This window comes from Hyla sarda, unplaced genomic scaffold (assembly GCF_029499605.1).
Source record: "Hyla sarda isolate aHylSar1 unplaced genomic scaffold, aHylSar1.hap1 scaffold_516, whole genome shotgun sequence".
Classification (NCBI taxonomy): domain Eukaryota; kingdom Metazoa; phylum Chordata; class Amphibia; order Anura; family Hylidae; genus Hyla; species Hyla sarda.
The window spans coordinates 1-25,767 of NW_026610527.1; the positions used below are offsets into that span (position 1 = coordinate 1).

Sequence of the window (25,767 nt, forward strand, 5' to 3'; positions counted from 1 at the left end):
TTCACACACAACTATTTGTATAAGGTTATATTCACACACAACTATTTGTATAAGGTTATATTCACACACAACTATTTGTATAAGGTCATATTCACACACAACAATTTGTATAAGGTCCTATTCACACACAACTATTTGTATAAGGTCCTATTCACACACAACTATTTGTATAAGGTTATATTCACACACAACTATTTGTATAAGGTCATATTCACACACAACTATTTGTATAAGGTTATATTCACACACAACTATTTGTATAAGGTATATTCACACACAACTATTTGTATAAGGTCCTATTCACACACAACTATTTGTATAAGGTCCTATTCACACACAACTATTTGTATAAGGTTATATTCACACACAACTATTTGTATAAGGTCCTATTCACACACAACTATTTGTATAAGGTCATATTCACACACAACTATTTGTATAAGGTCCTATTCACACACAGACTATTTGTATAAGGTCATATTCACACACAACTATTTGTATAAGGTCATATTCACACACAACTATTTGTATAAGGTCCTATTCACACACAACTATTTGTATAAGGTTATATTCACACACAACTATTTGTATAAGGTCCTATTCACACACAACTATTTGTATAAGGTCCTATTCACACACAACTATTTGTATAAGGTCCTATTCACACACAACTATTTGTATAAGGTTATATTCACACACAACTATTTGTATAAGGTCCTATTCACACACAACTATTTGTATAAGGTCCTATTCACACACAACTATTTGTATAAGGTCCTATTCACACACAACTATTTGTATAAGGTCCTATTCACACACAACTATTTGTATAAGGTCATATTCACACACAACTATTTGTATAAGGTCTATTCACACACAACTATTTGTATAAGGTCCTATTCACACACAACTATTTGTATAAGGTCCTATTCACACACAACTATTTGTATAAGGTCCTATTCACACACAACTATTTGTATAAGGTCTATTCACACACAACTATTTGTATAAGGTCCTATTCACACACAACTATTTGTATAAGGTCCTATTCACACACAACTATTTGTATAAGGTTCCTATTCACACACAACTATTTGTATAAGGTCCTATTCACACACAACTATTTGTATAAGGTTATATTCACACACAACTATTTGTATAAGGTTATATTCACACACAACTATTTGTATAAGGTCCTATTCACACACAACTATTTGTATAAGGTTATATTCACACACAACTATTTGTATAAGGTCCTATTCACACACAACTATTTGTATAAGGTCCTATTCACACACAACTATTTGTATAAGGTTATATTCACACACAACTATTTGTATAAGGTCATATTCACACACAACTATTTGTATAAGGTTATATTCACACACAACTATTTGTATAAGGTTATATTCACACACAACTATTTGTATAAGGTCCTATTCACACACAACTATTTGTATAAGGTCCTATTCACACACAACTATTTGTATAAGGTTATATTCACACACAACTATTTGTATAAGGTCCTATTCACACACAACTATTTGTATAAGGTTATATTCACACACAACTATTTGTATAAGGTCATATTCACACACAACTATTTGTATAAGGTCCTATTCACACACAACTATTTGTATAAGGTCCTATTCACACACAACTATTTGTATAAGGTCCTATTCACACACAACTATTTGTATAAGGTCCTATTCACACACAACTATTTGTATAAGGTTATATTCACACACAACTATTTGTATAAGGTTATATTCACACACAACTATTTGTATAAGGTCCTATTCACACACAACTATTTGTATAAGGTTATATTCACACACAACTATTTGTATAAGGTCATATTCACACACAACTATTTGTATAAGGTCTATTCACACACAACTATTTGTATAAGGTCCTATTCACACACAACTATTTGTATAAGGTCCTATTCACACACAACTATTTGTATAAGGTCCTATTCAAACACAACTATTTGTATAATGTCCTATTCACACACAACTATTTGTATAAGGTTATATTCACACACAACTATTTGTATAAGGTTATATTCACACACAACTATTTGTATAAGGTCATATTCACACACAACTATTTGTATAAGGTTATATTCACACACAACTATTTGTATAAGGTCCTATTCACACACAACTATTTGTATAAGGTCCTATTCACACACAACTATTTGTATAAGGTTATATTCACACACAACTATTTGTATAAGGTTATATTCACACACAACTATTTGTATAAGGTTATATTCACACACAACTATTTGTATAAGGTCCTATTCACACACAACTATTTGTATAAGGTCCTATTCACACACAACTATTTGTATAAGGTTATATTCACACACAACTATTTGTATAAGGTTATATTCACACACAACTATTTGTATAAGGTTATATTCACACACAACTATTTGTATAAGGTTATATTCACACACAACTATTTGTATAAGGTTATATTCACACACAACTATTTGTATAAGGTCATATTCACACACAACTATTTGTATAAGGTTATATTCACACACAACTATTTGTATAAGGTTATATTCACACACAACTATTTGTATAAGGTTATATTCACACACAACTATTTGTATAAGGTTATATTCACACACAACTATTTGTATAAGGTTATATTCACACACAACTATTTGTATAAGGTTATATTCACACACAACTATTTGTATAAGGTCATATTCACACACAACTATTTGTATAAGGTTATATTCACACACAACTATTTGTATAAGGTTATATTCACACACAACTATTTGTATAAGGTCCTATTCACACACAACTATTTGTATAAGGTTATATTCACACACAACTATTTGTATAAGGTTATATTCACACACAACTATTTGTATAAGGTCCTATTCACACACAACTATTTGTATAAGGTTATATTCACACACAACTATTTGTATAAGGTCCTATTCACACACAACTATTTGTATAAGGTCATATTCACACACAACTATTTGTATAAGGTCCTATTCACACACAACTATTTGTATAAGGTTATATTCACACACAACTATTTGTATAAGGTCCTATTCACACACAACTATTTGTATAAGGTCCTATTCACACACAACTATTTGTATAAGGTTATATTCACACACAACTATTTGTATAAGGTTATATTCACACACAACTATTTGTATAAGGTCCTATTCACACACAACTATTTGTATAAGGTTATATTCACACACAACTATTTGTATAAGGTCCTATTCACACACAACTATTTGTATAAGGTCCAATTTACACACAACTATTTGTATAAGGTCATATTCACACACAACTATTTGTATAAGGTCCTATTCACACACAACTATTTGTATAAGGTTATATTCACACACAACTATTTGTATAAGGTTATATTCACACACAACTATTTGTATAAGGTCCTATTCACACACAACTATTTGTATAAGGTTATATTCACACACAACTATTTGTATAAGGTTATATTCACACACAACTATTTGTATAAGGTCCTATTCACACACAACTATTTGTATAAGGTTATATTCACACACAACTATTTGTATAAGGTCCTATTCACACACAAACTATTTGTATAAGGTTATATTCACACACAACTATTTGTATAAGGTTATATTCACACACAACTATTTGTATAAGGTTATATTCACACACAACTATTTGTATAAGGTCATATTCACACACAACTATTTGTATAAGGTCCTATTCACACACAACTATTTGTATAAGGTTATATTCACACACAACTATTTGTATAAGGTTATATTCACACACAACTATTTGTATAAGGTTATATTCACACACAACTATTTGTATAAGGTTATATTCACACACAACTATTTGTATAAGGTCATATTCACACACAACTATTTGTATAAGGTTATATTCACACACAACTATTTGTATAAGGTTATATTCACACACAACTATTTGTATAAGGTCCTATTCACACACAACTATTTGTATAAGGTTATATTCACACACAACTATTTGTATAAGGTTATATTCACACACAACTATTTGTATAAGGTCCTATTCACACACAACTATTTGTATAAGGTTATATTCACACACAACTATTTGTATAAGGTCCTATTCACACACAACTATTTGTATAAGGTCATATTCACACACAACTATTTGTATAAGGTCCTATTCACACACAACTATTTGTATAAGGTTATATTCACACACAACTATTTGTATAAGGTCCTATTCACACACAACTATTTGTATAAGGTCCTATTCACACACAACTATTTGTATAAGGTTATATTCACACACAACTATTTGTATAAGGTTATATTCACACACAACTATTTGTATAAGGTCCTATTCACACACAACTATTTGTATAAGGTTATATTCACACACAACTATTTGTATAAGGTCCTATTCACACACAACTATTTGTATAAGGTCCAATTTACACACAACTATTTGTATAAGGTCATATTCACACACAACTATTTGTATAAGGTCCTATTCACACACAACTATTTGTATAAGGTTATATTCACACACAACTATTTGTATAAGGTTATATTCACACACAACTATTTGTATAAGGTCCTATTCACACACAACTATTTGTATAAGGTTATATTCACACACAACTATTTGTATAAGGTTATATTCACACACAACTATTTGTATAAGGTCCTATTCACACACAACTATTTGTATAAGGTTATATTCACACACAACTATTTGTATAAGGTCCTATTCACACACAACTATTTGTATAAGGTTATATTCACACACAACTATTTGTATAAGGTTATATTCACACACAACTATTTGTATAAGGTTATATTCACACACAACTATTTGTATAAGGTCATATTCACACACAACTATTTGTATAAGGTCCTATTCACACACAACTATTTGTATAAGGTTATATTCACACACAACTATTTGTATAAGGTTATATTCACACACAACTATTTGTATAAGGTTATATTCACACACAACTATTTGTATAAGGTTATATTCACACACAACTATTTGTATAAGGTCCTATTCACACACAACTATTTGTATAAGGTTATATTCACACACAACTATTTGTATAAGGTTATATTCACACACAACTATTTGTATAAGGTCATATTCACACACTATTTGTATAAGGTCCTATTCACACACAACTATTTGTATAAGGTCCTATTCACACACAACTATTTGTATAAGGTCCTATTCACACACAACTATTTGTATAAGGTCCTATTCACACACAACTATTTGTATAAGGTCCTATTCACACACAACTATTTGTATGAGGTCCTATTCACACACAACTATTTGTATAAGGTCCTATTCACACACAACTATTTGTATAAGGTCCTATTCACACACAACTATTTGTATAAGGTTATATTCACACACAACTATTTGTATAAGGTCCTATTCACACACAACTATTTGTATAAGGTTATATTCACACACAACTATTTGTATAAGGTCATATTCACACACAACTATTTGTATAAGGTTATATTCACACACAACTATTTGTATAAGGTTATATTCACACACAACTATTTGTATAAGGTTATATTCACACACAACTATTTGTATAAGGTTATATTCACACACAACTATTTGTATAAGGTCCTATTCACACACAACTATTTGTATAAGGTCCAATTTACACACAACTATTTGTATAAGGTCATATTCACACACAACTATTTGTATAAGGTCCTATTCACACACAACTATTTGTATAAGGTTATATTCACACACAACTATTTGTATAAGGTTATATTCACACACAACTATTTGTATAAGGTCCTATTCACACACAACTATTTGTATAAGGTCCTATTCACACACAACTATTTGTATAAGGTCCTATTCACACACAACTATTTGTATAAGGTTATATTCACACACAACTATTTGTATAAGGTTATATTCACACACAACTATTTGTATAAGGTCCTATTCACACACAACTATTTGTATAAGGTCCTATTCACACACAACTATTTGTATAAGGTCCAATTTACACACAACTATTTGTATAAGGTCATATTCACACACAACTATTTGTATAAGGTTATATTCACACACAACTATTTGTATAAGGTTATATTCACACACAACTATTTGTATAAGGTTATATTCACACACAACTATTTGTATAAGGTCCTATTCACACACAACTATTTGTATAAGGTTATATTCACACACAACTATTTGTATAAGGTCCTATTCACACACAACTATTTGTATAAGGTCCTATTCACACACAACTATTTGTATAAGGTTATATTCACACACAACTATTTGTATAAGGTCCTATTCACACACAACTATTTGTATAAGGTTATATTCACACACAACTATTTGTATAAGGTTATATTCACACACAACTATTTGTATAAGGTTATATTCACACACAACTATTTGTATAAGGTCATATTCACACACAACTATTTGTATAAGGTCCTATTCACACACAACTATTTGTATAAGGTTATATTCACACACAACTATTTGTATAAGGTTATATTCACACACAACTATTTGTATAAGGTTATATTCACACACAACTATTTGTATAAGGTTATATTCACACACAACTATTTGTATAAGGTCATATTCACACACAACTATTTGTATAAGGTTATATTCACACACAACTATTTGTATAAGGTTATATTCACACACAACTATTTGTATAAGGTCCTATTCACACACAACTATTTGTATAAGGTTATATTCACACACAACTATTTGTATAAGGTTATATTCACACACAACTATTTGTATAAGGTCCTATTCACACACAACTATTTGTATAAGGTTATATTCACACACAACTATTTGTATAAGGTCTATTCACACACAACTATTTGTATAAGGTCATATTCACACACAACTATTTGTATAAGGTCCTATTCACACACAACTATTTGTATAAGGTTATATTCACACACAACTATTTGTATAAGGTCCTATTCACACACAACTATTTGTATAAGGTCCTATTCACACACAACTATTTGTATAAGGTTATATTCACACACAACTATTTGTATAAGGTTATATTCACACACAACTATTTGTATAAGGTCCTATTCACACACAACTATTTGTATAAGGTTATATTCACACACAACTATTGTATAAGGTCCTATTCACACACAACTATTTGTATAAGGTCCAATTTACACACAACTATTTGTATAAGGTCATATTCACACACAACTATTTGTATAAGGTCCTATTCACACACAACTATTTGTATAAGGTTATATTCACACACAACTATTTGTATAAGGTTATATTCACACACAACTATTTGTATAAGGTCCTATTCACACACAACTATTTGTATAAGGTTATATTCACACACAACTATTTGTATAAGGTTATATTCACACACAACTATTTGTATAAGGTCCTATTCACACACAACTATTTGTATAAGGTTATATTCACACACAACTATTTGTATAAGGTCCTATTCACACACAACTATTTGTATAAGGTTATATTCACACACAACTATTTGTATAAGGTTATATTCACACACAACTATTTGTATAAGGTTATATTCACACACAACTATTTGTATAAGGTCATATTCACACACAACTATTTGTATAAGGTCCTATTCACACACAACTATTTGTATAAGGTTATATTCACACACAACTATTTGTATAAGGTTATATTCACACACAACTATTTGTATAAGGTTATATTCACACACAACTATTTGTATAAGGTTATATTCACACACAACTATTTGTATAAGGTCCTATTCACACACAACTATTTGTATAAGGTTATATTCACACACAACTATTTGTATAAGGTTATATTCACACACAACTATTTGTATAAGGTCATATTCACACACTATTTGTATAAGGTCCTATTCACACACAACTATTTGTATAAGGTCCTATTCACACACAACTATTTGTATAAGGTCCTATTCACACACAACTATTTGTATAAGGTCCTATTCACACACAACTATTTGTATAAGGTCCTATTCACACACAACTATTTGTATGAGGTCCTATTCACACACAACTATTTGTATAAGGTCCTATTCACACACAACTATTTGTATAAGGTCCTATTCACACACAACTATTTGTATAAGGTTATATTCACACACAACTATTTGTATAAGGTCCTATTCACACACAACTATTTGTATAAGGTTATATTCACACACAACTATTTGTATAAGGTCATATTCACACACAACTATTTGTATAAGGTTATATTCACACACAACTATTTGTATAAGGTTATATTCACACACAACTATTTGTATAAGGTTATATTCACACACAACTATTTGTATAAGGTTATATTCACACACAACTATTTGTATAAGGTCCTATTCACACACAACTATTTGTATAAGGTCCAATTTACACACAACTATTTGTATAAGGTCATATTCACACACAACTATTTGTATAAGGTCCTATTCACACACAACTATTTGTATAAGGTTATATTCACACACAACTATTTGTATAAGGTTATATTCACACACAACTATTTGTATAAGGTCCTATTCACACACAACTATTTGTATAAGGTCCTATTCACACACAACTATTTGTATAAGGTCCTATTCACACACAACTATTTGTATAAGGTTATATTCACACACAACTATTTGTATAAGGTTATATTCACACACAACTATTTGTATAAGGTCCTATTCACACACAACTATTTGTATAAGGTCCTATTCACACACAACTATTTGTATAAGGTCCAATTTACACACAACTATTTGTATAAGGTCATATTCACACACAACTATTTGTATAAGGTTATATTCACACACAACTATTTGTATAAGGTTATATTCACACACAACTATTTGTATAAGGTCCTATTCACACACAACTATTTGTATAAGGTTATATTCACACACAACTATTTGTATAAGGTCCTATTCACACACAACTATTTGTATAAGGTCCTATTCACACACAACTATTTGTATAAGGTTATATTCACACATTGCCACTTCAGTTTTTCATGCAGTTTTCTGAGCCAATGCCAGAAGTGATTTCAGGAGGAACAGAAACTATGAAGGATTTCTAGTTACTACTGGAGGCACTCTGGCTCCGTGTGAACACATCCCTATGTTCTCCAAAGTGGTCGATCCTCAGACCCACAAAGCCGGGTCAGCTCTTTCCTCTCGGGGGCTGAGGTGTTTTTTTGTGTTATTCTTGGGACGATTTGTGTGTGCACCATAGCGCCAGCCTTTTTGCTCATTTTGGCCACATGTCCCAAGAAGTAAAGTTGTCTTGGTCTGCAGGGGATCCTCTGATGCATAATGCAATCCATATAAGTAATCGTGGCCCCAGAGCACAAGCTGTGGCCCTACTTTCTCAGCTGATGGCCTGAGACTGCATGGACATGACACTTTTTAACAAGAGAATTGTCTGTCTGCACCCACTGTCCAGAAAATGTGAATAGAAACAGCTGAATGAGAACAGACTGCCCACCGATTGACACTGAGTCAGGGGCTCCACTGCCGGAGGATGCTTCTGGGGTAAATCCACAGTAAGTGACGGTAAAGACGCCTGCGACAAATTTACATCCTGGTTCTTCTGGGCATTGGTATTACAGTCTTGTAAAGATGACTTCTGCTGTGGTTCTTGCCTGACCAATAAGGTCCTATTGACCCTGACTCATAAAGGAAAACCACAGAACCCAAGCAGTGCAGGCCACAGTCCACTACCCCACACAGTGCAGGCCATAGCCCCCCCCCCTTTCATACAGTGCAGGCCACAGACCCCGCCCCCCCGCATTCAGTGCAGGCCACAGACCACTACCCCCCCGTCCCCATTGAGTGCAGGCCATAGACCCCCCCTCCATACAGTGCAGGCCACAGACCACTATCCCCCCCAATACAGTGCAGGCCATAGACCCCCCCTCTATACAGTGCAGGCCACAGACCACTATCCCCTCATACAGTGCAGGCCACAGACTACCCCATACAGAGCAGGCCAAGGACTGCCACTCCATACAGTGCAGGCCACAGACCATTACCCCTCACCCCCATACAGTGCAGGCCACAGACCCCCCACCCCTCCATACAGTGCAGGCCACAGACCACTACACCCCTCCCCCATACAGTGCAGGCCACAGAACGCCCCTGCATACAGTGCAGGCCACAGACCACCTCCTCCATACAGTGCAGTCCACAGACTACTACCCCCCATACAGTGCAGGCCACAGACCACCCCTGCATATAGTGCAGGCCACAGACCACCTCCTCCAATAAGGGCAGGCCAAAGATCTCCTCATACAGAGCAGGCCACAGACCACTATCCCCCATACAGTGCAGGCCACAGACCCCCCCCTCCATAAAGAGCAGGCCACATACCCCCCTCCATAAAGTGCAGGCCACAGACCATTACCCCCCACCCCCATACAGTGCAGGCCACAGACTCCCCCTCCATACAGTGCAGGCCACAGACCACTACCCCCCCCCCCCTATACAGTGCAGGTCACAGACCACCTCCTCCAACAGGGCAGGTCACAGACTACTACCCCCCCATACAGTGCAGGCCACAGACCACTCCTGCATACAATGCAGGCCACAGACTACTACCCCCCCATACAGTGCAGGCCACAGACCACTCCTGCATACAATGCAGGCCGCAGACCACCTCCTCCATAAAGGGCAGGCCAAAGATCCCCTCCATACAGAGTAGGCCACAGACCAACCCCATACAGTTCAGGCCACAAACCGCCTCCTCCATACAGAGCAGGCCACAGACCCCCCTCCATAAAGTACAGGCCACAGACACCCCCCCCTCCATACAGAGCAGGCCACAGACCACTATCCCCCAACAGTGCAGGCCACAGACCCCCCCGCATACAGTTCAAGCCACAGACCCCCCTTCATATAGTGCAGGCCTCAAACCGCTGCCTCCATAAAGAGCAGTCCACAGACCACTGCCCCCCCCCATATAGTGCAGGCCACAGACCCCCCCTCTATACAGTGCAGGCCACAGACCACCTCATATAGTCCAGGCCACAGACCACCCCCTCCATACAGTTTAGGCCACAGACCACCCACTCCATACAGTTTAGGCCACAGACCACCCCCTCTATACAGTTTAGGCCACAGATCACCTCCTCCATACAGTGCAGGCCACAGACCACATGCCTTCCCCTCCATACAGTGCAGGCCACGGACTGCCCCTCCTACAGTGCAGGCCACAGACCACATGCCTTCCCCTCCATACAGTGCAGGCCACGGACTGCCCCTCCTACAGTGCAGGCCACAGACCCCATCCATCTAGTACAGGCCGGCTACTTACATGTCAACAGATTCACACAAAGATCTCACTGTGTCCTGGAACAGACAATATTCTTTGGAGAGGGGGACTCTCATAATCTTCCTACTGTTTGCCTATGTTCACACTTAATTGGGTAATTTTGGAGAGAAGTCTTTGCGCTGTCTATTTTCTGTGCAGAAATGGGGAATGTATGAGAAAAAATGTTCACAACATAGGGTGTATCTTCTGCTACTGACTGCATCATTGTGGGGTGCAGCACTGCATGAATATAATCAGAAGGGGGTCCTGAGTACATTTTAGGGCATGTCTGGGAATAACAAGAGTCTTCGTCATGGCTCAGTGGTAGAAAAAGAATCATGTTATATGTTCCTCCTCCGGTCCCTGACACCCCTAATCCTCTGCTGGTCTTTACTTTTTCAGTGTTGTCCCGACTCCAAGGACCTGTCCCATCCATTCAGTGACTACGATGGCCAGTGATTGGCTAAACGGGTAGCTCCTCTGGCGTCAGGACCCACAGGGACACAGAACCTGACAGAAGTGCAAACTAGCAGGGGTCTGGAGTACATCACCTCCAGTTGTAGAGATAATTTTAGTTTTCCTTGGAGAACCAGTTTTAAACTTGAAGTTGTGGTAGATGCTAAACATGGGTAAACCATCACACTGAGCAGAATCCTTCATAAACATAGGAGGGTCCCCTGACTATCAGCGGCAAATTGTACGGCAATAAATACAAAAAAACTGCAAAGAAATCTCCATCTGAGCTGGGTGCAGACAAGAATAAAACACCCATTAAACCTCCCAGATCTCCACATACGTGTCCTGACTGATGGCACGAGCAAATCAACATGTACACGATGTCCACAAGAATCCACCTAACTGCACGATAATGTGTGGATGTGTCCTGATAATGCATGGATATGCCCTGATAACACGCAAATGTGTCGTGATAACATGGATGTGCACCAATAACACATGGAAGTGCCAGATAACACGCGAATGTATCCCTAATAACACACGGATGTACCCTAATAACACGTGGATGAGGCCCGATAACATGCATATGTGCCTTGATAACAAGGATGTGCCATGATAACACACGGTTGTATCCCTGATTACACACGGATGTGCCCTGATAACACGGATGTGCCCCGATAACACACAGATGTATCCCTGATAACACGGATGTGCCCCGATAACACACAGATGTATCCCTGATAACACACGGATGTGCCCCAACAACACATGGATGTGCAGTGATAACACATGTATGTGCCCTGAAAACTCGTGGATGTGGCCCGATAACATGCATATGGGCCTTGATAACGTGGATGTGTCCCCATAACATGCGGATGTGTCCTGATAACACGGATGTGTCCCGATTACACACGAATGTATCCTCATAACATGTGTATGTGTCCTGATAACATGCAAATATGTCCCGATAACACGCAGATGTGTCCTGACAACACATGAATGTGTCCCGATTACACAAGGATGTGTCCCGATTACACACGGATGTGTCCCAATTACACAAGGATGTGTCCTGAAAACACAGATGTGTCCCGATTACACACGGATGAGTCCCGATTACATGTGGATGTGCCCTAATAACACATGGATGTGTCCCGATTACATGTGGATGTGCCCTGATAACACACGGATGTGTTCCAATTATATGCGGATGTGCCCTGATAACACACGGATGTGTCCCGATTACATGTGGTTGTGCCCTGATAACACACGGATGTGTCCCGATTACATGTGGATGTGCCCTGATAACACACGGATGTGTCCCGATTACATGTGGTTGTGCCCTGATAACACACGGATGTGTCCCGATTATATGCGGATGGGCCCTAATAACACACGGATGTGTCCCAATTATATGCGGATGTGCCCTGATAACACACGGATGTGTCCCGATTACATGTGGATGTGCCCTAATAACACACGGATGTGTCCCAATTATATGCGGATGTGCCCTGATAACACACGGATGTGTCCCGATTACATGTGGATGTGCCCTGATAACACACGGATGTGTCCCGATTACATGTGGATGTGCCCTGATAACACACGGATGTGTCCCGATTACATGTGGATGTGCCCTGATAACACACGGATGTGTCCCAATTATATGTGGATGTGCCCTGATAACACACGGATGTGTCCCAATTACATGTGGATGTGCCCTGATAACACACGGATGTGTCCCGATTACATGTGGATGTGCCCTGATAACACACGGATGTGTCCCGATTACATGTGGATGTGCCCTGATAACACACGGATGTGTCCCGATTACATGTGGATGTGCCCTGATAACACATGGATGTGTCCCGATTACATGTGGATGTGCCCTGATAACACACGGATGTGTCCCGATTACATGTGGATGGGCCCTGATAACACACGGATGTGTCCCAATTATATGCGGATGGGCCCTGATAACACACGGATGTGTCCCAATTATATGCGGATGTGCCCTGATAACACACGGATGTGTCCCGATTACATGTGGATGTGCCCTGATAACACATGGATGTGTCCCGATTACATGTGGATGTGCCCTGATAACACATGGATGTGTCCCGATTACATGTGGATGTGCCCTGATAACACACGGATGTGTCCCGATTACATGTGGATGGGCCCTGATAACACACGGATGTGTCCCAATTATATGCGGATGGGCCCTGATAACACACGGATGTGTCCCGATTACATGTGGATGTGCCCTGATAACACACGGATTTGTCCCGATTACATGTGGATGTGCCCTGATAACACACGGATGTGTCCCAATTACATGTGGATGGGCCCTGATAACACACGGATGTGTCCCGATTACATGTGGATGTGCCCTGATAACACACGGATTTGTCCCGATTACATGTGGATGTGCCCTGATAACACACGGATTTGTCCCGATTACATGTGGATGTGCCCTGATAACACACGGATGTGTCCCAATTACATGTGGATGTGCCCTGATAACACACGGATGTGTCCCGATTACATGTGGATGTGCCCTGATAACACACGGATTTGTCCCGATTACATGTGGATGTGCCCTGATAACACACGGATGTGTCCCGATTACATGTGGATGGGCCCTGATAACACACGGATGTGTCCCGATTACATGTGGATGTGCCCTGATAACACACGGATGTGTCCCGATTACATGTGGATGTGCCCTGATAACACACGGATGTGTCCCGATTACATGTGGATGGGCCCTAATAACACACGGATGTGTCCCAATTATATGCGGATGGGCCCTGATAACACACGGATGTGTCCCGATTACATGCGGATGTGCCCTGATAACACACGGATGAGTCCCGATTACATGTGGATGGGCCCTGATAACACACGGATGTGTCCCGATTACATGCGGATGTGCCCTGATAACACACGGATGAGTCCCGATTACATGCGGATGTGCCCTGATAACACACGGATGTGTCCCGATTACATGTGGATGTGCCCTGATAACACACGGATGTGTCCCGATTACATGTGGATGTGCCCTGATAACACACGGATGTGTCCCGATTACATGTGGATGTGCCCTGATAACACACGGATGTCCCGATTACATGCGGATGGGCCCTGATAACACACGGATGTGTCTCGATTACATGTGGATGTGCCCTGATAACACACGGATGTGTCCCGATTACATGTGGATGTGCCCTAATAACACACGGATGTGTCCCGATTACATGTGGATGGGCCCTGATAACACACGGATGTGTCCCGATTACATGTGGATGGGCCCTGATAACACACGGATGTGTTCCGATTACATGTGGATGTGCCCTGATAACACACGGATGTGTCCCGATTACATGTGGATGTGCCCTGATAACACACGGATGTGTCCCGATTACATGCGGATGTGCCCTGATAACACACGGATGTGTCCCGATTACATGTGGATGTGCCCTGATTACACATGGATGTGTCCCTGATGCGGCGTCTGGGACCAGGCTCAGTACCCTTGACCACGTCAACACAAAGGAGAACTATAATGCAAAAATATGTATCCCCCAACCAAAGTATAAAATAGAAATGTGGCTTTGTGTTACCGCTGAAGGGTCATTTACCAACATATACCCGCCATACACTTCTAAGTAATCTGAACGACTGTCAGCAGAATTGAGCTCCGGCACAGGAAGGGTTACAGCCGAGCTCTCCAGGCCGGGGATGATGGGGGTCCCTGGCGGAGGCTCGGATTACGCTGAGTCTTTCCTGCTCCAGGAAACCACAGAGGTAACCAGAGCCTTTTCTGTATCTCAGGAGCCCAGGGGATCGGACGCTTAGACCACTGTCCTTCTAGCTAGAGTTGTATCAGCCATGGCAGGTTTGTTTGACCTGTGTGAGGGTGAACTTGGCCTTTGGTGGCAGCATTTTTGGGTTGAGCCCCCAGGGTGTATTCCCAGTAATACTTGAGGTGACGTCCAGAAATAGGTATTGATTGATCCTAGAATATATCGCGAAATACATCTTGCCTTCTCCTCCAATTAATTGTGTCCAGATACTGTATGACCAAAGCCATTACTACAACCCTAAGAGACACAAAATATAAAGAAGTGTTTATTATCAAAAAGACACATAAACTGCTGTGTGAATGTAGCCCAAAGACTTTCCAGTAAGATCCCCCCCACTGATGTGATCACCTGCGCCAAGAGAAGAATCCTGGAGATAACCCGACATACAATTGGTTTATTGGGTATAAAAAATAAATGTATAAATCCTTTGTGGCCCTCAGATATAAATGTCCTCACACTGTCAAATCATTGTATCCCATCCAGAACACTTCTCTATCTTTTCTTCTATTTTGCCCTTCTATATGAGCACCTCTATGCATCCCCTTATACTTGTCCTATACGAGTATATGGCAGGTACAATAGGATACAGGGCATATAGGACAGATATAAGGGGATACAGAGAGTACAGGACAAGTATAATGGGATACAGGGCGTATAGGACAGATATAAGGGATTCAGAGAGTATAGGACAGGTATAAGGGGATAAAGAGAGTATAGGACAGGTATAAGGGATACAGAGAGTATAGGACAGATATAAGGGGATACTGAGAGTATAGGACAGGTATAAGGGGATACAGAGAGTATAGGACAGATATAAGGGGATACAGGGCGTAAAGGACAGATATAAGAGGATACAGAGAGTACAGGACAAGTATAATGGGATACAGGACGTATAGGACAGATATAAGGGATTCAGAGAGTATAGGACAGATATAAGGGGATACAGAGAGTATAGGACAGGTATAAGGGGATACAGAGAGTATAGGACAGATATAAGGGGATACAGGGCATATAGGACAGATATAAGAGGATACAGAGAGTACAGGACAAGTATAATGGGATACAGGACGTATAGGACAGATATAAGGGATTCAGAGAGTATACGACAGGTATAAGGGGATAAAGAGAGTATAGGACAGGTATAAGGGATACAGAGAGTATAGGACAGATATAAGGGGATACAGAGAGTATAGGACAGGTATAAGGGGATACAGAGAATATAGGACAGGTATAATGGGATACAGAGAGTATAGGATAGGTATAATGGGATACGGAGAGTACAGGACAGGTATAAGGGGATACAGAGAGTACAGGACAGGTATAATGGGATACAGAGAGTATAGGACAGATATAAGGGGATACAGAGAGTATAGGACAGGTATAAGGGGATACAGAGAATATAGGACAGGTATAATGGGATACAGAGAGTATAGGATAGGTATAATGGGATACGGAGAGTACAGGACAGGTATAAGGGGATACAGAGAGTACAGGACAGGTATAATGGGATACAGAGAGTATAGGACAGATATAAGGGGATACAGAGAGTATAGGACAGGTATAAGGGGATACAGAGAATATAGGACAGGTATAATGGGATACAGAGAGTATAGGACAGGTATAAGGGGATACAGAGAGTATAGGACAGGTATAAGGGGATACAGAGAGTATAGGATAGGTATAATGGGATACGGAGAGTACAGGACAGGTATAAGGGGATACAGAGAGTATAGGACAGGTATAAGGGGATACAGAGAATATAGGACAGGTATAATGGGATACAGAGAGTATAGGACAGGTATAAGGGGATACAGAGAGTATAGGACAGGTATAAGGGGATACAGAGAGTATAGGATAGGTATAATGGGATACGGAGAGTACAGGACAGGTATAAGGGGATACAGAGAGTATAGGACAGGTATAATGGGATACAGAGAGTACAGGACAGGTATAAGGGGATACAGAGAGTATAGGATAGGTATAATGGGATACGGAGAGTACAGGACAGGTATAAGGGGATACAGAGAGTATAGGACAGGCATAAGGGGATAGAGAGAGTACAGGACAGGTATAATGGGATACTGAGAGTATAAGACAGGTATAATGGGATACTGAGAGTATAAGACAGGTATAATGGGATACGGAGAGTACAGGACAGGTATAAGGGGACCAGAGAGTACAGGACAGGTATAATGGGATACAGAGAGTACTGGAAAGGTATAAGGGGATACAGAGAGTATAGGACAGGTATAAGGAGATACAGAGAGTATAGGACAGGTATAACGGGATACAGAGATCATCCCTGAATAGTCGATATTCATGGATTCTAAAGTACATCATTAATTGCTTGGTCTTGTGTGGCCCCATAGTGGTAGGAGTCCAGGCTTCTCATACCTTGGTCTTGTGTGGCCCCATAGTGGTAGGAGTCCAGGCTTCTCATACCTTGGTCTTGTGTGGCCCCATAGTGATAGGAGCCCAGGCTTCTCATACCTTGGTCTTGTGTGGCCCCATATTGATAGGAGCCCAGGCTTCTCATACATTGGTCTTGTGTGGCCCCATAGTGGTAGGAGCCCAGGCTTCTCATACCTTGGTCTTCTGAGGCCCCATAGTGGTAAGAGACCAGGCTTCTTATACCTTGGTCTTGTGTGGCCCCATAGCGATAGGAGCCCAGGCTTCTCACATCTTGGTCTTGTGTGGCCCCATAGTGGTAAGAGCCAAGGCTTCTCATACCTTGGTCTTGTGTGGCCCCATAGTGATAGGACCCCAGGCTTCTCACATCTTGGTCTTGTGTGTCCCCATAGGGGTAAGAACCCAGGCTTCTCATACCTTGGTCTTGTGTGGCCCCATAGCGGTAGGAGCCCAGGCTTCTCATACCTTGGTCTTGTGTGGCCCCATAGTGGTAGGAACCCAGGCTTCTCATAACTTGGTCTTGTGTGGCGCCATAGTGGTAGGAGCCCAGGCTTCTCATACCTTGGTCTTGTGTGGCCCCATATTGATAGGAGCCCAGGCTTCTCATACATTGGTCTTGTGTGGCCCCATAGTGGTAGGAGCCCAGGCTTCTCATACCTTGGTCTTCTGAGGCCCCATAGTGGTAAGAGACCAGGCTTCTTATACCTTGGTCTTGTGTGGCCCCATAGCGATAGGAGCCCAGGCTTCTCACATCTTGGTCTTGTGTGGCCCCATAGTGGTAAGAGCCAAGGCTTCTCATACCTTGGTCTTGTGTGGCCCCATAGTGGTAGGAGTCCAGGCTTCTCATACCTTGGTCTTGTGTGGCCCCATAGTGATAGGAGCCCAGGCTTCTCATAACTTGGTCTTGTGTGGCGCCATAGTGGTAGGAGCCCAGGCTTCTCATACCTTGGTCTTGTGTGGCCCCATATTGATAGGAGCCCAGGCTTCTCATACATTGGTCTTGTGTGGCCCCATAGTGGTAGGAGCCCAGGCTTCTCATACCTTGGTCTTCTGAGGCCCCATAGTGGTAAGAGACCAGGCTTCTTATACCTTGGTCTTGTGTGGCCCCATAGCGATAGGAGCCCAGGCTTCTCACATCTTGGTCTTGTGTGGCCCCATAGTGGTAAGAGCCAAGGCTTCTCATACCTTGGTCTTGTGTGGCCCCATAGTGATAGGACCCCAGGCTTCTCACATCTTGGTCTTGTGTGTCCCCATAGGGGTAAGAACCCAGGCTTCTCATACCTTGGTCTTGTGTGGCCCCATAGCGGTAGGAGCCCAGGCTTCTCATACCTTGGTCTTGTGTGGCCCCATAGTGGTAGGAACCCAGGCTTTTCATACCTTGGTCTTGTGTGGACCCATAGTGGTTAGAGCTTAGGCTTCTCATACCTTGGTCTTGTGTGGCCCCATAGTGGTAGGAGCCCAGGCTTATCATACCTTGGTCTTGTTTGCCCCCATAGTGATAGGAGCCCAGGCTTCTCATACATTGGTCTTGTGTGGCCCCATAGTGGTAGGAGCCCAGGCTTCTCATACCTTGGTCTTGTGTGGCCCCATAGTGATAGAAGCCCAGGCTTCTCATACCTTGGTCTTGTGTTGCCCCATAGTGGTAGGAGCCCAGGCTTCTCATACATTTGTCTTGTGTGGCCCCATAGTGGTAGGAGCCCAGGCTTCTCATACCTTGGTCTTCTGACGTCCCATAGTGGTAAGAGACCAGGCTCCTTATACCTTGGTCTTGTGTGGCCCCATAGTGATAGGAGCCCAGGCTTCTCACATCTTGGTCGTGTGTGGCCCCATAGTGGTAAGAGCCAAGGCTTCTCATACCTTGGTCTTGTGTGGCTCCATAGTGGTAGGAGCCCAGGCTTCTCATACCTTGGTCTTGTGTGGCCCCATAGTGGTAGGAGCCCAGGCTTCTCATACATTGGTCTTGTGTGGCCCCATAGTGGTAGGAGCCCAGGCTTCTCATACCTTGGTCTTCTGAGACCCCATAGTGGTAAGAGACCAGGCTTCTTATACCTTGGTCTTGTGTGGCCCCATAGTGATAGGAGCCCAGGCTTCTCACATCTTGGTCTTGTGTGACCCCATAGTGGTAAGAGCCAAGGCTTCTCATACCTTGGTCTTGTGTGGCCCCATAGTGATAGGAGCCCAGGCTTCTCACATCTTGGTCTTGTGTGTCCCCATAGGGGTAAGAACCCAGGCTTCTCATACCTTGGTCTTGTGTGGCCCCATAGCGGTAGGAGCCCAGGCTTCTCATACCTTGGTCTTGTGTGGCCCCATAGCGGTAGGAGCCCAGGCTTCTCATACCTTGGTCTTGTGTGACCCCATAGCGGTAGGAGCCCAGGCTTCTCATACCTTGGTCTTGTGTGGCCCCATAGTGGTAGGAGCCCAGGCTTTTCATACCTTGGTCTTGTTTGGACCCATAGTGGTAGGAGCCCAGGCTTCTCATACCTTGGGCTTGTGTGGCCCCTAAGTGGTAGGAGCCCAGGCTTTCATCTTGTTTGTGTTACTAGAATGGAATCCAGTGCTGTCAGCCATGTATTTAGGGCTCTCATGGCCTCAGGAAGGTGTTTTTGGACGTCTAGATGGCGTCTTTAAGTTTTTGGAGATTTTGTGGGTGTTTTGTTTTTTTACTTTAAATAATCAAATGAATCTGTTCCTATGATGTCACAACCATAAACTATAATACATGAATAGGAGGCTGCACAGTATTCAGGTTCTGAAGATTTTCTTCTCTCTTCTGTTTCCTTTCTGGTTATCGTCCCATTCAGTTTCTCTGATTCATTTCTTATTTAGTGAAAATTAATTAACATCCAATTATTTCTCATCCTTAAGAGCCTTGAAGTCCATGGACAATAGTTATAGGAGGAGGCTGGAGGGAACAACCAAAGGCAACTATCTATCTCATACAGCGGGGATCAAAAGTTTGGGCACCCCAGGTAAAATTTCTATTAATGTGCATAAAGAAGCCAAAGAAAGATGGAAAAATCTCCAAAAGGCATCAAATTACAGATTAGACATTCTTATATGTCAACAAAAGTTAGATTTTATTTCCATTTACACTTTCAAAATAATAGAAAAAAAATGGCATCTGCAAAAGTTTGGGCACCCTGCAGAGTTAATATCTTGTACTGCCCCCTTTGGCAAGTATCACAGCTTGTAAACGCTTTTTGTAGCAGCCAAGAGTCTTTCAATTCTTGTTTGAGGTATCTTTGCCCATTCTTCCTAACAAAAGTCTTCCAGTTCTTTGAGATTTCTGGTCTGTCTGTCACGCACTGCTCTTTTAAGGTCTATCCATAGAATTTCAATTATGTTGAGGTCAGGAGATTGTGAAGGCCATGGCAAAACCTTCAGTTTACGCCTCTTGATGTAATCCCCCATGGATTTTGAGGTGTGTTTAGGATCATTATCCATTTGTAGAAGCCATCCTCTCTTTAACTTCAGCTTTTTCACAGATGGCATCAAGTTAGCATCCAAAATTTGCTGACATTTTATGGAATCCATATTTCCTTCTACTCGTGAGATGTTCTGTGTGCCACTGGCTGCAATACAACCCCAAAGCATGATTGATCCACCCCCATGCTTAGCAGTTGGACAGAGGTTCTTTTCATTAAATTCTGTTCCCCTTCTTTTCCAAACATACCTTTGCTCATTCCGGCCAAAAAGTTAAATTTTAACCTCATCAGTCCACAGAACTTGTTTCCAAAATGCATCAGGCTTGTCTATATGTTCATTTGCTAAGTGCAAACGCTGATTTTTGTGATGAAGAAGTAGAAGAGGTTTTCTTCTGATGACTCTTCCATGAAGACTGTATTTGTACAAGTATCTCTTTATAGTGGAATAGTGTACCACAACTCCAGTGTCTGCCAGATCTTTCTGGAGGGATTGTGCAGTCAAACGTGGGTTGTGAATTGTTTTTCTCACAATCCTGCGAGCTGTTCTGTCTGATATTTTTCTTGGTCTTCCAGATCTTGCTTTAACTTCCACTGTTCCTGATGACTGCCATTTCGAACAGAGGATATTGAAATCTGAAAATGTTTTGCTATCTTCTTATAGCCTTCTCCAGCTTTGTGAGCGTAAACTATTTTCAGTTTCAGATTTCTAGACAACTGCTTAGAAGAACCTATGGTGCTGATTGTTGGGGTAAGGTCAGATGAGTCTGGGCATTTAAAACCTTTGAGATTGACATCACCTGGTCTTCCCAGATGATGATTGAGAACAATCCATGACACTGGCAGGTCTCAGCTTTGTAAAGGGGGCAGTGCATGCTATAAATTCTGCAGGGTGCCCAAACTTTTGCAGATGCCATTTTTTGTTTTCTGTTATTTTGAAAGTGTAAATGATGGAAATAAAATCTAACTTTTGTTGACATATTATAACAATGTCTAATCTGTAATTAGATGCCTTTTGGAGATTTTTCCATCATTCCTTGGTTTCTTTATGCACACTAATACACATTTTTACCTGGGGTGCCCAAACTTTTGATCCCCACTGTATCTATGTATCTCATATCTACCTATCTAATATCCATCTATCTCATATCTATCTATATATTTATCTTATGACCTCTATATACAGTGGTCCCTCAACATACGATGGTAATTCTTTCCAAACGACCCATCGTTTGTCGAATCCATCGTATGTTGAGGGATTCGTGCAATGTAAAGTATAGGAAGTTATACTCACCTGTCCCCGCTGCTCCGGACCGCGTCCTCACCGCTCCCAATGCTGTTCCAGGGGCTCCTGATGCTGTCCCGCTGCTCCGGCGTCTTCTTCAGGATCCTCCGGCTTTTTCCGCATCTTCTCCGGTGTCGGGCCTCGCTTTCTGGTGAGTTTGCAGCGATGGCGTGTGCAGCGACATAATAACGACGCCGGAAAGCGAGGCCCGGACCCCGGAGAAGATGCAGAAAACGCCGGTGGATCGCGAAGTGGACTCGAAGCAGAGGGGATAGGTAAGTGAACCTGTCCGGGATGCTTAAACTGCTATCAGACAGCAGCTTAAGCATTTTGCGCTGTCGGATAGCAGTTAATGCGATGGCCCCGACATATAAAAGCATTGGATGTCGATGCTGACATCGACATGCGATGGCCTCTGAGAGGCCATCGTATGTCGATTTGATCATATGTCGGGGCTATCGCATGTCGGGGGGTTACTGTATAGTCCTTGCTGTGTACAGTCGAGACATCTTTAGACCAGGACATTATATAAGGTGAATTGTTCATCAGTCGGATGACACTTTATGGCTGAGTGACCAAAGGTGGTGACAGATCTGTCCATTTCTCCTGGTGATCTGCGGTCATTCTTTCCTTCATCCGGCTCTATTTATAGGGTCTTGGCGATGTAGAATGTGTTGTTGTAGATGAGTGATCGCCTTGTTTGTTTCATATGTAGGTCAAGTACATAAATACTACAAGAAACAAGAGCAAGATAAATGTCCCATCCTCCATAGAGCTTGTGTACATCGGATACGGAGCCACATAACCCTGTCACATTGTAGGGCTCACTGTCCCCACATTTATCTGAAGGTGTTATGTGGGGGGCGTCTATGGGTGGGGGGTTCACTAGGGGGAAGATTCCCATCTTATCAGGGTCTGTCTGTGAGGGATGGCAGCAGGTAAGTGTCTGAAAAAATGTGGCTACAGATGGGAAGACAGAAAGAAAGAGGTAAAATCCATAAGCTCTTAAGGTTTCCTCAACTCAGGGTGAAGCCTTGGTACTTCCAGCATGGCTGATCCTTTTGTCCTGGAGGAAGATGAGCAGCCACCTGTCACCTATCAGATGTGTACGGCCAAGAACATTGGTGACTGTGGCGACTGCTCCAGAACCTGCTGGGTATGAAGCTGCCGTCCAGAATGAACAGCCAAAGGTCAAAGCAGATTTCAGCTATTACCATTATATGGGTGTTATAAGTACATCTGATACCTGCAGGACATCTTCTGAGCGATCATATCAGCTGATGACAGCAAATAATGGGATACACAGCAGAATATACAAACCATGGCTGACATGTGACTATTCCACATAGACTCCTAGGAAAGGGGCCAAGACTAGCCAGATCCATAGTGTGACTAAACCCAGTACATGTTGTGTGCCCAGTACCAAGGGAAGGCGGCAGATTTCCTCACAGTCAGCACTCATTTGCATGAGAAATAAGGGAAATGTTTAGTGAAATTCCTGATGAAGAAGAAATGATTACCAGAAAGAAAGGCGCCAGCTGTTGTCATCAGCAAATGTTGTCCCAGAAGTGGGCGCAGGAGGGGGAGGGTGCATCAGCCCCAATACAGAAACTAAAGCCTCCATGTAAGATGATAGCATAGTGGTTCCAGGTCTGTGGGGGGCGCAGCTGCAAAGAGTTCAGTTTTTTATAGGAATCAGTGTAATAAAACCCAGAAAGAACAATAGTAGATAAATGGTAAATAAAGTCTATAGAAAAAAATAATATATATCACTCTTAGGGTAGTCTGAAAACTGAAGGTAGGTGCCATGCAAGTTGAAGAGTAAGTGACCTGGAGAACACTTTGGGGTCAGTGTGTAAATGGACCTTGGTTTTACTGAAATGAATTGTGGAGTACTGTGTAAAGTCTAATCCTGTTGTGTCAATCTTGTGTCTTTGCTCACACCTACTTCTGCTTTTCTTTTGACAGTATGTGGCATTTGCCTCCCTCTTCTTTATTCTGGTTTCCATCACCACCTTCTGCCTAGAGACTCATGAACGATTTAACCCCATTGTGAACAAAACAGAGACTGAAACCATTGGGAATGAAACCCATCAACGGTTTTACCTTGCATCAGAGACGGAAGCCTTCCTGACATACATTGAAGGAGTCTGTGTGGTCTGGTTTACATTTGAGTTCCTGATGAGGATTACCTTCTGCCCGAATAAGGTGGAATTTGTAAAAAACACTTTGAACATTATTGACTTTGTGGCCATTCTGCCTTTCTATCTGGAGGTGGGACTCAGTGGCCTGTCTTCCAAAGCTGCAAAGGATGTCTTGGGCTTTTTACGAGTTGTCCGTTTTGTGAGAATTCTTCGAATTTTTAAGCTCACCAGGCATTTTGTTGGGCTAAGGGTTCTCGGACATACGCTTCGTGCCAGCACAAATGAATTCCTGCTGCTCATCATATTCTTGGCATTGGGAGTTTTAATTTTTGCCACAATGATCTATTATGCCGAGAGAATAGGTGCTAATCCCAATGATCCTAGTGCCAGTGAACATACACACTTCAAAAATATCCCTATCGGCTTCTGGTGGGCTGTAGTCACCATGACCACACTTGGCTATGGAGACATGTATCCTCAGACATGGTCCGGCATGCTGGTGGGAGCATTGTGCGCTCTTGCCGGTGTGCTGACTATTGCTATGCCTGTACCTGTTATTGTGAACAATTTTGGAATGTATTATTCCTTAGCTATGGCTAAGCAGAAGCTACCAAAGAAAAAAAAGAAGCATATCCCCCGCCCTCCCCAACTGGGATCCCCAAATTATTGTAAATCTGTTGTAAATTCTCCTCATCACAGCACGCAGAGCGACACTTGCCCGCTCGCACAAGAAGAAATTTTAGAAATGAACAGAGCAGGTAGGAAACCACTTAGAGGAATGTCTATTTAATCATCATCATCCATTCCTAGA

The 25,767-nt window shown here is 41.3% G+C and overlaps 1 protein-coding gene across 2 annotated transcripts in view; it reads left to right on the plus strand.

Moving 5' to 3' along the window:
- Positions 1-15,357: 15,357 nt before the first annotated feature.
- LOC130338255 (potassium voltage-gated channel subfamily C member 1-like) overlaps positions 15,358-25,767 on the plus strand; it is a 38,497-nt gene continuing 28,087 nt past the window's right edge. Inside the window, exons 1-2 of one of the 2 annotated variants that reach the window (XM_056553983.1) lie at positions 15,358-15,637; positions 24,781-25,714. In XM_056553983.1, the coding sequence (XP_056409958.1) occupies positions 15,572-15,637; positions 24,781-25,714 (1,000 nt within the window). In that variant the 5' untranslated portion in view covers positions 15,358-15,571. The remainder of the gene's footprint in view (positions 15,638-24,780; positions 25,715-25,767) is intronic. The other variant, XM_056553982.1, reaches the window with a different exon arrangement.